A 13,697-nucleotide genomic window follows, 5' to 3' on the forward strand; every position below is an offset into this window, starting at 1 on the left:
AAAATTATTATTATTATTATTCACTCCTCGCGCTCTGTGATTGGCCAATCTCATACAGAGCCCGCCTCCCGGGACGGCGGAAGCCACACGGCTTCACGGTGCATTTGGGACGAGTGTCTCTTTAAGTTTTCTTCAGCTCGCTCTATTAGGTTGACTTTGTATCTAAAGTTACTTGGTGAACTGAACGAATGAAAGAATAAAGTCAATGATCAATATAAACACACGCACATATAGCTGAATAATAAATAATACATATAGCAACTTCTGATCAACCCAATTCAATGTCAGACTTCAAAAAATGTGCTGGTGTAAGCCCCGCCCGTTTCCACACCCACTTCCTTTGAATACCCCGCCCACTGCCATCACAGATAGGGATATAGATCATTTTGATGAACAGATACAGATAGTGTACTCGTACATCCCTATTAAATATTAATTACCAACATTAAAGCGCTTTAGTATACAAATACCTCGCTCCAAGTTTAAGATGTCAACTAGTCAAGTGTTACTGGCCGACTAGAACCGTATCTTGATGTGTATGCCGCCACCTAATGGATGTTGTGATAGCACAGCCAACTGCTTTCATTTCTGCTAACGTCAGGAGTGAAACTGACTACCAAAAAAAAGAATAAAGTCACTACAAAATACCAGTACGGTTATGGCGCCGCCCATTTTGGGGACTTCCGTGTGCTTACTCCCAGGATGCATTGCGTCTCAAATGGCTGCCTTGTATTTCCCCACTGTTAGGGATCTGCCCGCCAAGGAATGAAGGTTAAAAACGGCATGGAGCCCAGAATCCACCATGATAGGGAGCGCGAGAAGTTGATCGGGAAGAGACTGACTAAGAGTGGGATATGTAGTTCCGGGATGTAGTCCCGTGCTCCGATCAGAGTAGAATGTAGAAATGATAAATGGAGCTGTTTTTGTTCATGACCACGAGGAACAGAGAAATTGATCTTAAAATATTAAAGTTGATATTCAATTGGAAGTACTTCCACAATGCAACATTTGTCAGTAATGACATGAAAACCCTACTACTGTCATGAAATTAACTATGCGGGGGGGGGGGGGGGGGGGGGGGGGGCTCGGGGTCCCACTGCAATCTGGATTAATTAATTAATGTGCCATGAATCTGCCATGTAATAGGCTCCTTCTTGTGAAGTAAGCATAGCTACACTTGGTGTTGCCAAGACGCGTGCGTGGAGTAAGTAGCAAGTATGGATGTCAGTAGGACGTTCGTTTAAAAATCACCACCTTTACGGTTTATTCAAGGAGACAATTAGACTCTAAGGGGAAATGCGTTAACACTACAAATGTTACAGATCAGGTGCTCTCGCCTTCCACCTTGAACAGATCATGTCCCAAAAGAAATCCTCCATGAACATACGCTTTACACGTTACAGCAAGACTAAAGGCAAAACAGATGAAAGCGTAACAAGTGGGTACAAGTGTATTTTACAAATGGTAAAATGGAATCACACAGCGCTTTTAATTTACACATGTATGCATCTGGGAGACCAAAGAACAACAAAAACAAAACAAAAAAAGGAGAGCTCAGTTTTCACAGCAAACTGGTTTTGCCAGACCCATAACATTTCACCCCTCAGAAAGACAACGTAAGCATGAGGAGGGGTGCCAGATAGCATTCCGGACATTACTCACCAGCTGAAAGGTCAAAACATGCCATTTTGGCACAGGGGGTGGGTCATGTTTGCGGGATCTAATATAAGGGCTAAAATGCCCAATTACAGTTAAATATACCAATGACGCTTTCTGGAATGTCCAAAAGCTCTGAAAAATCATGAAACCAGAGTCCACTGAAAAAGTAAAAGAAAGGATTTAGTCATCAAATTTGATTTTCTTCCCTTGCGGCTTGGCTCCGAATCCTCCGCCGCCTCGTCCACCTGGAAGGGCAAGACAAAGGTTTAGCAGTTGGCACAACGCCGCGCTCAGGGAGAACAGCAACCGTAACCACGGAGATGGAAGTAGTATTTAGTAAGATACAAGCTGTACTTCATCGATAACTACACTTGCCTCCAAAGCCGCCACGTCCACGACCGCCTCCACGAGGGCCTCCTCTACCTCTGCCGCCAAAGCCGCCGCCACGTCCCCCGAAGCCGCCGCGACCTCCTCTGCCGAATCCGCCGCCACGGCCACCAAAACCGCCTCCGCCAAATCCACCTCCGCGGCCTCCACGGAATCCGCCCTCACCCTTGGGTTTGGCGTAGTCGAGCGTCACCTTGCTGCCATGGACCTCGCCGTCCTCCATAGCTTCCTTGGCTGCCTTGCAATCATCTTCATTGTCAAAGTCCACGAAGCCGAAACTGAAGAGGGAACAGGTCAAGAGTAGACTGAGGTTACGGCATCGCCTCGCCAACGCCACGTGTACGTTTATACATGTCGTGGCCAAGTGTCATTATCAGACAACTACAACAAGTTCAAGTCTACTGGTCATTTGAGTGTTCCCGTGCCACACCTACCCTTTGGAAGACCCCGTGTCTCGGTCTGTGACAATTCTAGCGCCCACCGCCCCATCAAAGGCATCCTTGAGCATTTCATCAGTCGTGTCCTCTGAGAGACCTTTGACAAACAGTGTCTTTGTTGGACCTGGCAACAGAAACAGTGGGTCAAAGTTGGTCTTGGTTCCTCACTAAAGCATCAGTGAGGCTGGTGAAGATCAGGACTTGACTATCTTACACATCACAGTATTTCAGAAGCTCAAGTTTTCATCACATCCGCTAAGAACTTCATCCTAGTGTGGTTTTGATGACCTACCCGAGTTCCCCCTGCCTCCTTCTGCCCGGTTGTCTCTGCTCTGGCTGAACTCCAGTCGGATTGTGCGGCCTTCAATCTCTGTGTTGTTCATGCTGTCCATGGCTTCCTTGGAGTCTTCTACGCTCTCAAACTCTACAAACGCAAAGCTGCCAAAGACAAAGGATGATGAGGATGTGGGTTCAGACCAGCACCAGGCTGCCAACCGTTGCAATGTTCTTGTAGCACAGCAGACATGGCACGACACCCTCACGTGACTGGGGTGGAGCCGGTTTAAACCGTGCACTGCCTCTGCTTCTCGTGCGAATCCATGCATAATCATGGCCAGATTACCAGGAGCTCATGAGAAGGTGAAAACCTGGAGTCAACGTGGCACCAGAGTACCGTGCTCACCCTTTGGGTCTGCCATCTCTCAGCGGCACTCTGATGGAAACAGCCTTGTCAAACACGGACTGCAGGGTCTCCTCTGTGGCGCTGAAGGCCAGATTATTCACCACCAACGTTTTACTGGCTCCCCCCGCTGATGCTGCCATCGCTGCAAGCAAGAAGATACCTTCACATCAACTCGCTTCTTTTAACCAAATGGGAACACTGCACTAAATATTTACCTGGCCCCTTGGCGCCCTGGCGGCTCTTCTCTCCTACAAAGTCTACAATAATGGACCTCCCATGCAGATCAGAACCCTGTGTCTCTTCTAGCATCTTCTCTGCCTCAGCCTCTGTTTTGAACTCGATGTAGGCAATGCTGTGAAGGAGAACATATGTATTCACGTCTGCATATGTGTGGTTCATATTGCTCTAGCAAACTTCTTCCCACCCTCTGCTCATGTTGTTCTGGCCCTGCGGCATCCTGATATCCACCGCATCTTCAAAGAGCTCCCTCAGGTCATCCGCCTTGACAGAAAAGGGAATGTTTTTGACAAAAAGTGTCCGTGCATCCCGTTCTGCGGAGAAATGGTAAAGTGTCAAGGGAATGGCGTACAACGTTTCCTCAAGCAGCCAATGCCAGCAGTACCTTTCCTTTCTTCTTGTGCATTCTCCTTGTTTCTGGCTTTGTCCAACTTGATCTCCTGGCCCATGAACTTTTTACCGTTGAGCTCCAGCGCTTTCTGCATGTCCTCCTCAGATTCAAACTCCACGTAGCCAAATTTCCTAGAATGGAGGAGACCTTGAACATGACTGCCTGCACCACAGAGCATGGTCCTGCAGCAGATGGCATCAAGCCACGCCTTTCATACCTGGAGCCACCTAACCGGACATCAGCAATTTCAAGGCCGTTCTTGGAGAAGAATTTCCTCATTGACGCTTTGAGGTCGTCAAAGCTCTTCTCAGAATTCAGGTTGCCAACAAAAAGACAGAAACCTGACGGAAGACGGAGACACTTTAGATTTTTATTTCACAGCTTGACCCACGCTAGTCCTAAACTAGCTAACTGCTCTGTGGTTGCCTACAGCCAAGGTCAGAAATCATGAATATGAACGCCGATGTGCATAGAAAATCATTCAAAGACGTATTGTGTTCTATACTAATGTTACATTGGTGGTACCCCCCCCCCATGTTTGATGTATGTCTACTACATACATAGTGCAAAGGACTATGGGCTGCTACTTCATGACATTTATAAAGTAGTAGAGATGCTCCAAGTATACTCCATAAAGGAAAGTTTACCATTTCCATCCGACTTGGCTTTCTTGGCAGGTGGGGCCTCCTTCTTGCCATCTGCCTTCCTCTTTGCGGGGGTCGCTGGGGATTCTGTTTGACGGAAAAATACAGTCATTCACTTGGCACTGGGGAGGGGGGGGCTTTCTGAAAGAAGCAAGCCACCACCTCAGCAAGCATGCTACTCATTCTGCCTCCACAGCCATCACCTTGCATTGAAGGCTGGGCCAATGGCAAAGTAGCATGACTCACCTTCGTCATCCTCATCATCTTCCTCGTCTTCATCATCTTCATCTTCCTCCTCCTCATCATCATCCTCTTCAGATTCTTCCTTGGCTTTCACCATGCCTGCCTTCTTTGCCTTTGCGGCGGCTGGAGAAGGTGTGGTGTCCATCTCCTCCTCAGAGTCTGCAAGGCAAGAAGCCATGGGTGAAAGTCGGCCATGACGGTAAGCTAGCCTCAAGAGACCAGCACTGCATCAGATACATGTCAAGCCACATCATCTGTCAGAATTAAGTCCCTTGTTGATCATCACTTGCAATCCACTCCAGCAAGACCAGCATGCATCATCATCATCATCATCTTACCATCCTCCTCCGCCTGCTGCTGAGCCGGCTTGGCCTTTGGCTTCGCTTGTTTTGCAGCCTTCTTGGGAGGTGGGGCCTCCTCTTCGGATTCTTCTTCATCATCGTCGTCATCATCATCATCATCATCTGAGGGCTCCTTTGCAGGCTTGCCCTTCACCTGCTTGGCAGGAGCCTTTGCAGCAGGTTTGGCTCCTTTCTTGGGGGGAGGGGGTTCCTCTTCAGACTCATCTGGAGACAACCAGCCATCAAATTAGCAATTTTTTTCAAAGTCGTGCAAAATGAGATGAACAGAAGAAATGCTACGTGTCACAGCGATTGAGGATAGAACTGGTGGACAATGAAACACACCAGCACCGAAGACATAGCGCTGTAGCTCACTTTTCCTCCAAACATATCACACATGAGCATCGCAAAACCACACGTGTGCCAAGAAAAGGAGGGTGGGACGTAACACTATACACAGTGTAAAAAAGTATTTGATCCCTGGTTGATTTTGTTGGTTTGCCCACTGATATGCATAATTCTATACTTTTGATGGGAGATGTATTCTAACACGGAGAGAGACAAAACACCAAACGGAAAATCCAGAAAATAAAATATATTCTTTAGTTTTGTATTTCAATGATCCTGTGAGTCAAAAGGACTTAATACTTGGTGGCAAAGCCTTGGTTTGCAAGCACGCATACAAGAGGACATTTTGGCCCACTCTTTGCAGACTAATTATGATTGGTGGGCTGTCGCTTGGCAACTCTGACTGATTGCCTCTCCATGTGCAAATACATATCCCATTAAAAGTACAGAATTATCACATCTGACTTTGTGAGGAAAAGGTCGAAAGAAAAACAGATTTGTGGGCAAACCAACAAAATCAGCAAGGGTTCATAGCCTTAACACTCGCTGTATTAAAACACAGGATGACCGACCATCATCTTCGTCCTCATCATCATCGTCCTCTTCAGACTCTTCTGCAGGTGCGGCTTTAGCAGCTTTCTTTGGGGGAGGGGCTTCCTCTTCTGTGGGATTAACATAACAGCCCATGTTCATTCCACAGGTTCATGGAGGGGGGTCTAACAACCTCAAAATGTGAAATGACACCAGCATTTAACCTGTGCTGCATTTCATGTGCTGCAGCAATGCATGAAAAGAACATGGCCTGTAAGCCAGTGGGCTTACTTGAATTTCAGACATGATCACAGAAACATCGACTTTCTTGCAGGTCTGAATTTTCACAGCATGCACGTAACATAACCATCAGCTACTGCTGGGCAGTGTAAAGGTGACTATAGGTGTGCCATTTCACATCTTCAGGTTCCAATATTAAACGTATAAAGGTTCGAACTGCACAAAATATGAAAATAAAATAAGGAATCCTACTTGGCAGAGATTCACTTGTCACAGTGATAAAGGGGGCTTACCTGACTCGTCTTCATCTTCACTTTCCGCTTTCTTGGCGGTTTTGCCGTTTTTAACAGCCTTGGTGGCTTTGGCTGGTGTCGCTTTCTTCAGCGCTTTTGGAGGTGGTGCCTGTCAATAAACCTGGTCAATTAGTACAATATACATAACGTGAAAATATCACCTATGCACAAGGCAGTGCACCTCTTCCTCTTCGCTGCTTTCCTCTTCACTCGATTCTTCCTCCACTTCTTTCGGAGGGGGAGGAGCTTTCTTCTTCTGGCTTACTTGTTTATTTGCTGCCTACATGGAAAAAAAAAACAGTAAGACTTTTTACCTTGATTTCAAGCAAATTACCAAAACACTCAAATTCCAGCATTGGGGGTCTCGTAATGAAATGAAACAAGTATAGCTAATTATATTAGCATTTGATAAAGTAGGGCTGAGACCACGTGGGGGTGGTCCCCACTGTAGGCCAAGCGTGGCCGCCTCGTGTGTCACTGGAGGAGGCGCAAAACCCACGTGGATATGTATGTTAGCATGTTGGCTAACGTAGCGGCGTGTATGCGATCGAACGTGCAGATTAACGAAGCGTTGAAAATTGCAGTCGTACAAGAGACATAAGCCCCCGATCCTCAAACAGTGTCAATAAGTCCGTACCAGTAGCTGCGCAGCGTCAGGGACCGACAAGTTCCCGCATTTCAACAGCTAACCCTCGCGTTAATACTCTCATTAGCCGATTTGCTCACTCCGTAGCCTAAATAAATAGTGTTTAAAAAATAGCAGCCGACAAGGTTTACGTCATGTGTGCGTCAAATTGGAGCCATCAAGACGAGAACGCGCACGAATGCCATTTTGAATGGCTAGCTTACAGAAGGCTAGCAGGCCGAGCTGGGAACAAACATGGCCGCTCACTTCCCAGCAAGAAACGCCTATTTTAATCGCCATTACACCGCGTTTTGCCCTCATACAAATATAACATTTAAACATACATATGATACAATACAGTAATTATATGTAGTGTCTCGGCAACCAGTTCCACTTATGTCATAATCCCTTCTTTAAGACGTAGCAACTTCACCATGAAGGCCTCGTGCCAAGACACAAAGCAACCACTATTGCGCAAAAAATGGCTTTTAAGTAGAAATGGCCTACCTTTGCTAACTTCACCATGGTGCCGTCGTGTGTTTCAATGAAACACAAAAAAGAAGACGCTGGAAAATCAAGCTCGTCAACAGCTAATGCATGCACGTGGCTGCGCCTTCACGTTGGGGCATTAGAGACAGGAAAGACAGAGCCGAAGGGAACGCGTTCCTTAGTCTCTAACAAAGCGCGGCCACGCGAAGACATACCACCTGACTCTGTCGTCCAATCAGAACAGGGTACATTTAAATCGTGCCCGCGCTTCGCCTGCATGGCGTTAAAAATGACTATTGTTTTACCAGGACTTTCTCTAATAATTACAATACTTAGAATGTTGGGTTCGGAGAAAGATTTAAAGAATAATATGAAATAAAATAAAATATTGCTTCATATTACTTTACACTGGTCATGTGATTGGGGGTCGGGGGGGGGGGGTAACATGTGGGCTTGCAGCTGTTTTGGAAGCACGTAGTTTAAATGTAGCACATGGTTGTTATACCGGAAACGTGTATATGTAGGTATTTAGCATGGGTTTCGGCTACAGCTACACAATAAAAGCCGCCTCACCATAATTTTTTTTTTTTTACTTGAAGACGGTATTAAGTAATATTGTTTGAATGCATGGATGGATACTGTATATGCTATACAGATACATATATAACTTATCATTATGATTTATGCGCATGTTGATCACAGATTAGAACCACGTTAAAATACCCTGAAAACGTTTCACTGCACTTTATTTTGAAAAACACGCACCACAATTGCCCGTCTGCCCTGTTGGCACTTGCACGTTCCTTATTATTGTGAGAATGAACAATAGTTGGTCAAATGTGGAGTCATTTGTCAACAGCTCATCACCTCGGAGTTATTCTGACCTCTAGTGGAGGATAATTGTACTGCACGTAAAAGTATCCCTCACTCTGTACACAAAAACATTTGGCGAGTGAAAAGCACTTGTGTTGCGTCATATCTGTTGCCATAGTGACGTATTATTGGATTTGAATGTAAAAAGTCACTGACATTCATTTGGGAACCCTGCGTCTCATCTTGGCGGGTTACACCCCGAGACTGTGGAAGAACCTGCCCCCAAAATACTTCATTTTTTTCATGTTTCCCTCATAAACGCACTTTATGGACTTGACTTTTATGTGTTTCCATTTCACAACTGCCTGTTGCTTGCTTGTTTTCCTGTTTGTCTCTTTTGGACTGCGTGCTGAGGAAAGCATCATGAGGTTTTCATTCATATACTATACATACACATACTACTTATGTATATGCAGTACATCCCTGGACTACTGAAGCCAGACCTGGTTCCCACCAACACAAGAGCCTGAGAGGACACGTGGAGGTGCACATCTTTATCCTTTTGGAGAACATTTACAACTATCTGAGACAAAAGAAAAAGTTACAAACAGAATTGACCTGCAGTTTGCATCCTTTCTCAACATGTTACATAAATAAAAGTCATTTATAAATATCTCTTTTTTTATAAACATATAAATAGTTCTTAACATAAATACATTTAGCGGGGAATGTAGTACATGAATTTACAGCAGCAGCAACCAATGTACAGCCTTGCGCTTTGTAGTTTTTACACCGTCGTCTCAACATCTGGTCCGGTATACATCTATGGATATATACCTGCGTATTGATCATATATATATATATATTTGTATCAGGCTTTTGTAGCATTGTCATCTCAGTCCCTGTTAATGCTGGTCATGGCGACTTCCATGTGTCCCGTCTGCTCAGTTTATTTCCCTCGTGTGAGAACAAAATGAAGTTTCCCATCCGGAGATCTGGAGATGAGAGAGGGATAGAAGATGTTAGATGTTATCTTCATTCATCCAATGAAATGTTTCCCTGACAAACATATCAATGCATCGGCGTGGATCCATGCAAAGAGTCTTGGCATGTACTCATTGATAGGTTCACTGCTATCTAGTTTACATGAATAAAACACAGACTCTGATGACTCTATCCCAGGAATGAAACAGTACTTGGGTGACTTGGGCCAGGCATCCGAGACGCCTCAGCAAATGTGGGCGTCATCTTTGACGAGGACACATCAATAGAGCAGCATTGCAAACAACTGATGAGGAATTGTTTTTTTCAACTGAGCAATATCTCCAAAGTCAGGACTATGGTGTCGTATCATGATTTGGAGCTAATCACGCTATCCTTTGACTATTGCAATAGTCCTTTCTCTTGCCTAGGTAAGAAAAAGCTGTCTCGCCTACAGTTGGTGCAAAATTCTACAGCAAGGATTCGGACTCGCACAAACAGGAGAACGCATATATGGCCTATTTTACAAAAAAAGATTTTAACATTTTGGTCCTCCTTTTTAGAGCACTGCATGGTCATGCATGGTATTAGTGACCTGATCCTGCCTTACACCCCCACTACATCACTCAGGTCTGTGGACCAGAACCTACTGACAGTTCCACGTACCCCTTTCCGGATCAGAGGGGACCAATCCTTTCAGGCTGTTGCTACTAGGCTTTGGAATGATCTTCCTCTCTCTCTGCGTTCATCTGCGTTTTTTTTTCTTCTCTTAACTGTGTATACATTTTTATTATAATTGTTTTACTGTTATACTTTTTATTTTTGATTGTGAAGCACTTTGTGACCTCTTGTCTGTGAAAGGTGCTACATAAATTAACTTTACTTACTTACTAATAAACTAGCATGACGCTACATTTTCTAAAGGGAGAGATTCACTGTTAGCTAGCTAATAAACTAGCATGATGCTACATTATAAACTAGCATGACGCTACATTTTCTAAAGGATAGATACACTGCTGCGTAGCTAATAAACCAGCATGACGCTACATTTTCTGAAGGGATAGATTCACTGCTACCTAGCTAATAAACTAGCATGACGCTACATTTTCTAAAGGGATAGGTACACTGCCGTGTAGCTAATAAACGAGCATGATGCTACATATTCCAAAGGGATAGATACACTGCTATCTACCTAATAAACTAGCATGACGCTACATTTTCTAAAGGGATGGATTCACTGCTATCTTGGTTATAAACTAGCATGATGCTACATTTTCTAAAATGATAGATTCACTGTTATCTAGCTAATAAACTAGCATGACGCTACATTTTCTAAAGGGATAGATTCACTGCTATCTAACTAATAAACTAGCATGACGCTATATTCTCTAAAGGGATAGATTCACTGTTATCTAGCTAATAAACGAGCATGACGCTACATTTTCTGAAGAGATAGACTCACTGCTTTCTTGGTTATAAACTAGCATGATGCTACATTTTCTAAAGGGATAGATGATTCACTGTTATCTAGCTAATAAACAAGCATGATGCTACATTTTCTGAAGGGATAGATTCACTGTTATCTAGCTAATAAACTAGCATGACGCTACATTTTCTAAAGGGATAGATTCACTGTTATCTACCTAATAAACTAGCATGACGCTACATTTTCTGAAGGGATAGATTCACTGTTATCTAGCTAATAAACTAGCATGACGCTACATTTTCTAAAGGACATGCTTCCTTATTGCCTTCACCATGCCTGCTCATGATGACATCCACATGTATTTGTGAGGGCATCACTTCCTGTTTCTGTGTAGGAGGACTTCCCACTTTGGATGAACCTTCTGAGGTTACTTGATAACGGCCGGTGTGTCGAGTCAGCTTGACTCACAATAACAACATGTGTGGACTTCATAGGAAATCAAGCGTAGAGAAAGAACCAGTGAGTCACAGGTCCAGCTACACCAGGGGGTGGGCAAACTACGGCCCGGGGGCCACATGTGGCCCACCACGCGTTTGAATCCGGCCCGCCAGTTGCTTTCTAAGTATTTCAACTTTTAACATTACAAACTGGCAACATGACTAGCAAGTTGGATGTCTTATTTAGTAAAAAAAAATATATATTAAAAATTAAATTAAATTAAATTAAATTAAATTAAATTAAATTAAATTAAATTAAATTAAATTAAATTAAATTAAATTAAATTAAATTAAATTAAATTGTGTAAATTTAATTGATGTGGTCTGATGTTTAAAGTGCTGCTGAAAAAAGGGACCCCCCCCCCCCCCCTCCATCTACACTAACAGGCTACATACCGTTTAAAGTAACGTTTCTTGCACCTACAGCAGTCCCTGTACCCGTCCTTGCTAATGTGCTCCACGGATGCAGCCCGCCCCTCGTCCCCATCCACGGGCTCCGGTGTCAAGTGCAACCGGTCTTAAGAGGAGAACCGAAACACTGACCGTCTACGTGCGATCCAGCACTAGCAGCCCATGCCGCTGATGGTGCCTATCCTGTCCATCTTGTGTCCGAAGCAGCCGCTCCGCGCGGTGGAGCCCGCCTTCTTGCTGCCGGATTTGTGCCTCCGAGGCACGGGCTGGTCGTTGAGGAGCCGAGCCCACATCCCCCTGGCCCGGACGTCCGTGCGTAAATCTCTCAGTAGGCGCATCCGAGCGCGCACCGCCTCTATCCGCCGGTCCCGCTCCTCCGACTCCAGCAGGTCCGTCAGCTCCTCGCCCAGCAAACTCCGAAGAGACTGAAAGAAGCATATGACGTCACTACTGTGGAAAAACTAGAGAAAGCTCGAGTGGATGCTATGGAGTGTAAGAATATTTCGCAGGTGCTTTTGGTCTGAATGAAGATGAACTTGCGTGAACTCACATCCATGTCAGTTCCAAAAGTTTTACAAATAAGCAGACATTTCATCACAAGAATATGAAGAGTTATGTTTCGTGGGTACAGGTGAAGCATTTTAGCGTTAAGTCGTTTCAATTTAAAGTGATTGAAATGATGAAATATGCGTGACAGCATCTGACCCACCTTCTGCTGTGCCTGCGTCAAAGGTTTGGCTCCCATCTTCCCCGACAGCAGCGTGACAATAAGTCCACAAGCAACCAAGAAGGACACGTTCATCTTGAGGAAATTTCAGCCGTGGAGGGATTCCTCTGCTCTGGCGTGGAGTGCAACGAGAAGATGGGTGGATGCGTGGATGGGTGGATGGGTGGTGTCGTATAGCAGCCAATAAAAGCTTGGGCTCCCTCCTTGTACTCCAAAGCTCCTCCGGTGCTCCTCTGCTTGCTCTATGAAGCCCGAGAGCACTTTATAGGCAGCCCGCGGTGATGTCACGGTAGTCACCCGTCCTCGCCTACCTGCCCCGAGCACGTCACGCACGTCATCAAGCTTTGGGGGAAATGGGACGGACGTGGATCCGTCGGGATGCATCCGTGTCCCGGCTGGGATGCGGCGTGCGGGACCCGGGGTGCCCTTCGAGGCTTGGGGGGGCGGCGGACATGCACCGGCCTGTTGCACGTTCAAGGTTGCACTTCCGTCACATCATTCGTGGAGGCTGCAGGGGCACGTGTGCACATCACGAACCCACGTGCAGCCTATATATGATTATGGCTGATGATGCATGTCAGAGACACACAAGCACCAGACCTCAACACCACAGCAACGGGCTCTTATTGATGCTTACAATGCCCGGATAAAACTCACTTCTGAACCCCCTACTTCCTGTACCCCCCCCCCCCCCACACACACACATGATTGTGATTGGCTGACCCCAAGCCAGCTGGGGTAGGTTCCAGCCCACCCCTACACAAGGTCGTATATATATGTATATATATATAGAGAGAGAGTCACCGGTATGCTGGAGCCTATCCCAGCCGTCTTCAGACGAGAGGCGGGGTCCACCCTGGACTGGTGGCCAGCCAATCACAGGGCACATATAGACTAACAAAAGCCATTTGGATGACATCATGGTGTTGAATGCAACGTTTGCTGTGTTCCAAGGCCGGATAGGAATGTTGGACAAAGATGCCAAGCAGGCATACAGGATCCATGTGTCGTAGGTGGTGGAGTGCCGCGACGGACGCCACCAAGCCAGGCAGCACTGCCCGTGTTGAGACACAGAGTGGCAGTGTTTGCTGTGCCGTAGAGGGAAGCGCCGAGGCAGATTCCATGGCCAGATATCACCCAAACATCAAAGTGCCTGATAGCAGAAAGTGAGCGTATGAAAGACTTGAAAGACAATGAAAGACACCTGAGGGGACCTGGGGGTCACCTGGGGGTGTGGCTAAAGTCTTCACTATCCCATGGTCCATCCTGATATTTCCAGGAAGAAACGTCGGAGC

The 13,697-nt window shown here is 45.7% G+C and overlaps 2 protein-coding genes and 2 non-coding genes across 5 annotated transcripts; all 4 read right to left on the reverse strand.

Moving 5' to 3' along the window:
• Positions 1–1,235: 1,235 nt before the first annotated feature.
• ncl (nucleolin) lies at positions 1,236–7,758 on the reverse strand. 2 transcript variants are annotated; one of them, XM_058072767.1, is made up of 16 exons: positions 7,566–7,757; positions 6,615–6,713; positions 6,434–6,542; positions 5,942–6,031; positions 5,019–5,246; positions 4,684–4,839; positions 4,441–4,524; positions 4,011–4,134; positions 3,788–3,924; positions 3,590–3,716; positions 3,381–3,517; positions 3,166–3,307; positions 2,776–2,921; positions 2,481–2,607; positions 2,035–2,324; positions 1,236–1,904 (listed from the first exon to the last, which is right to left on the reverse strand). In XM_058072767.1, exons 1-16 carry the CDS (start codon positions 7,581–7,583, stop codon positions 1,840–1,842), a joined length of 2,079 nt encoding a protein of 692 aa, XP_057928750.1. In that variant the 5' UTR covers positions 7,584–7,757; the 3' UTR covers positions 1,236–1,839. The 2 variants fall into 2 exon arrangements, with proteins under 2 accessions (XP_057928750.1, XP_057928751.1); XM_058072768.1 differs by lacking the exon at positions 5,942–6,031 and having other exon boundaries at positions 7,566–7,758.
• On the reverse strand, positions 4,905–4,973 carry LOC131130325 (small nucleolar RNA SNORD82). The gene has a single exon (XR_009130024.1). It is a non-coding gene; the product is annotated as a small nucleolar RNA SNORD82 (small nucleolar RNA).
• LOC131130326 (small nucleolar RNA SNORA57) lies at positions 5,320–5,458 on the reverse strand. The gene has a single exon (XR_009130025.1). It is a non-coding gene; the product is annotated as a small nucleolar RNA SNORA57 (small nucleolar RNA).
• Positions 7,759–8,984: 1,226 nt separating the features above from the next.
• nppc (natriuretic peptide C) lies at positions 8,985–12,612 on the reverse strand. Its single transcript, XM_058073579.1, has 3 exons — positions 12,385–12,612; positions 11,808–12,100; positions 8,985–9,355 (listed from the first exon to the last, which is right to left on the reverse strand). The coding sequence occupies exons 1-2, from the start codon at positions 12,475–12,477 to the stop codon at positions 11,828–11,830; spliced, it is 366 nt and encodes a 121-aa protein (XP_057929562.1). The 5' UTR covers positions 12,478–12,612; the 3' UTR covers positions 8,985–9,355; positions 11,808–11,827.
• Positions 12,613–13,697: the final 1,085 nt, after the last annotated feature.

This window comes from Doryrhamphus excisus, chromosome 5 (genome assembly GCF_030265055.1).
Source record: "Doryrhamphus excisus isolate RoL2022-K1 chromosome 5, RoL_Dexc_1.0, whole genome shotgun sequence".
NCBI lineage: Eukaryota > Metazoa > Chordata > Actinopteri > Syngnathiformes > Syngnathidae > Doryrhamphus > Doryrhamphus excisus.

Excerpts from the sequence above, each read along its gene's own strand:
- ncl (XM_058072767.1), bottom strand. Across the intron at positions 6,543-6,614 it reads AAAGCAGCGAAGAGGAAGAG|GCACCACCTCCAAAAGCGCT; the intron begins GTGCACTGCCTT and ends GTTTATTGACAG. Across the intron at positions 4,135-4,440 it reads AGCCAAGTCGGATGGAAATG|GTTTCTGTCTTTTTGTTGGC; the intron begins GTAAACTTTCCT and ends GTCTTCCGTCAG.
- nppc (XM_058073579.1), bottom strand. The coding sequence starts at position 12,477 with ATGAACGTGTCCTTCTTGGTTGCTTGTGGACTTATTGTCACGCTGCTG. Across the intron at positions 12,101-12,384 it reads TGACGCAGGCACAGCAGAAG|TCTCTTCGGAGTTTGCTGGG; the intron begins GTGGGTCAGATG and ends TGCTTCTTTCAG.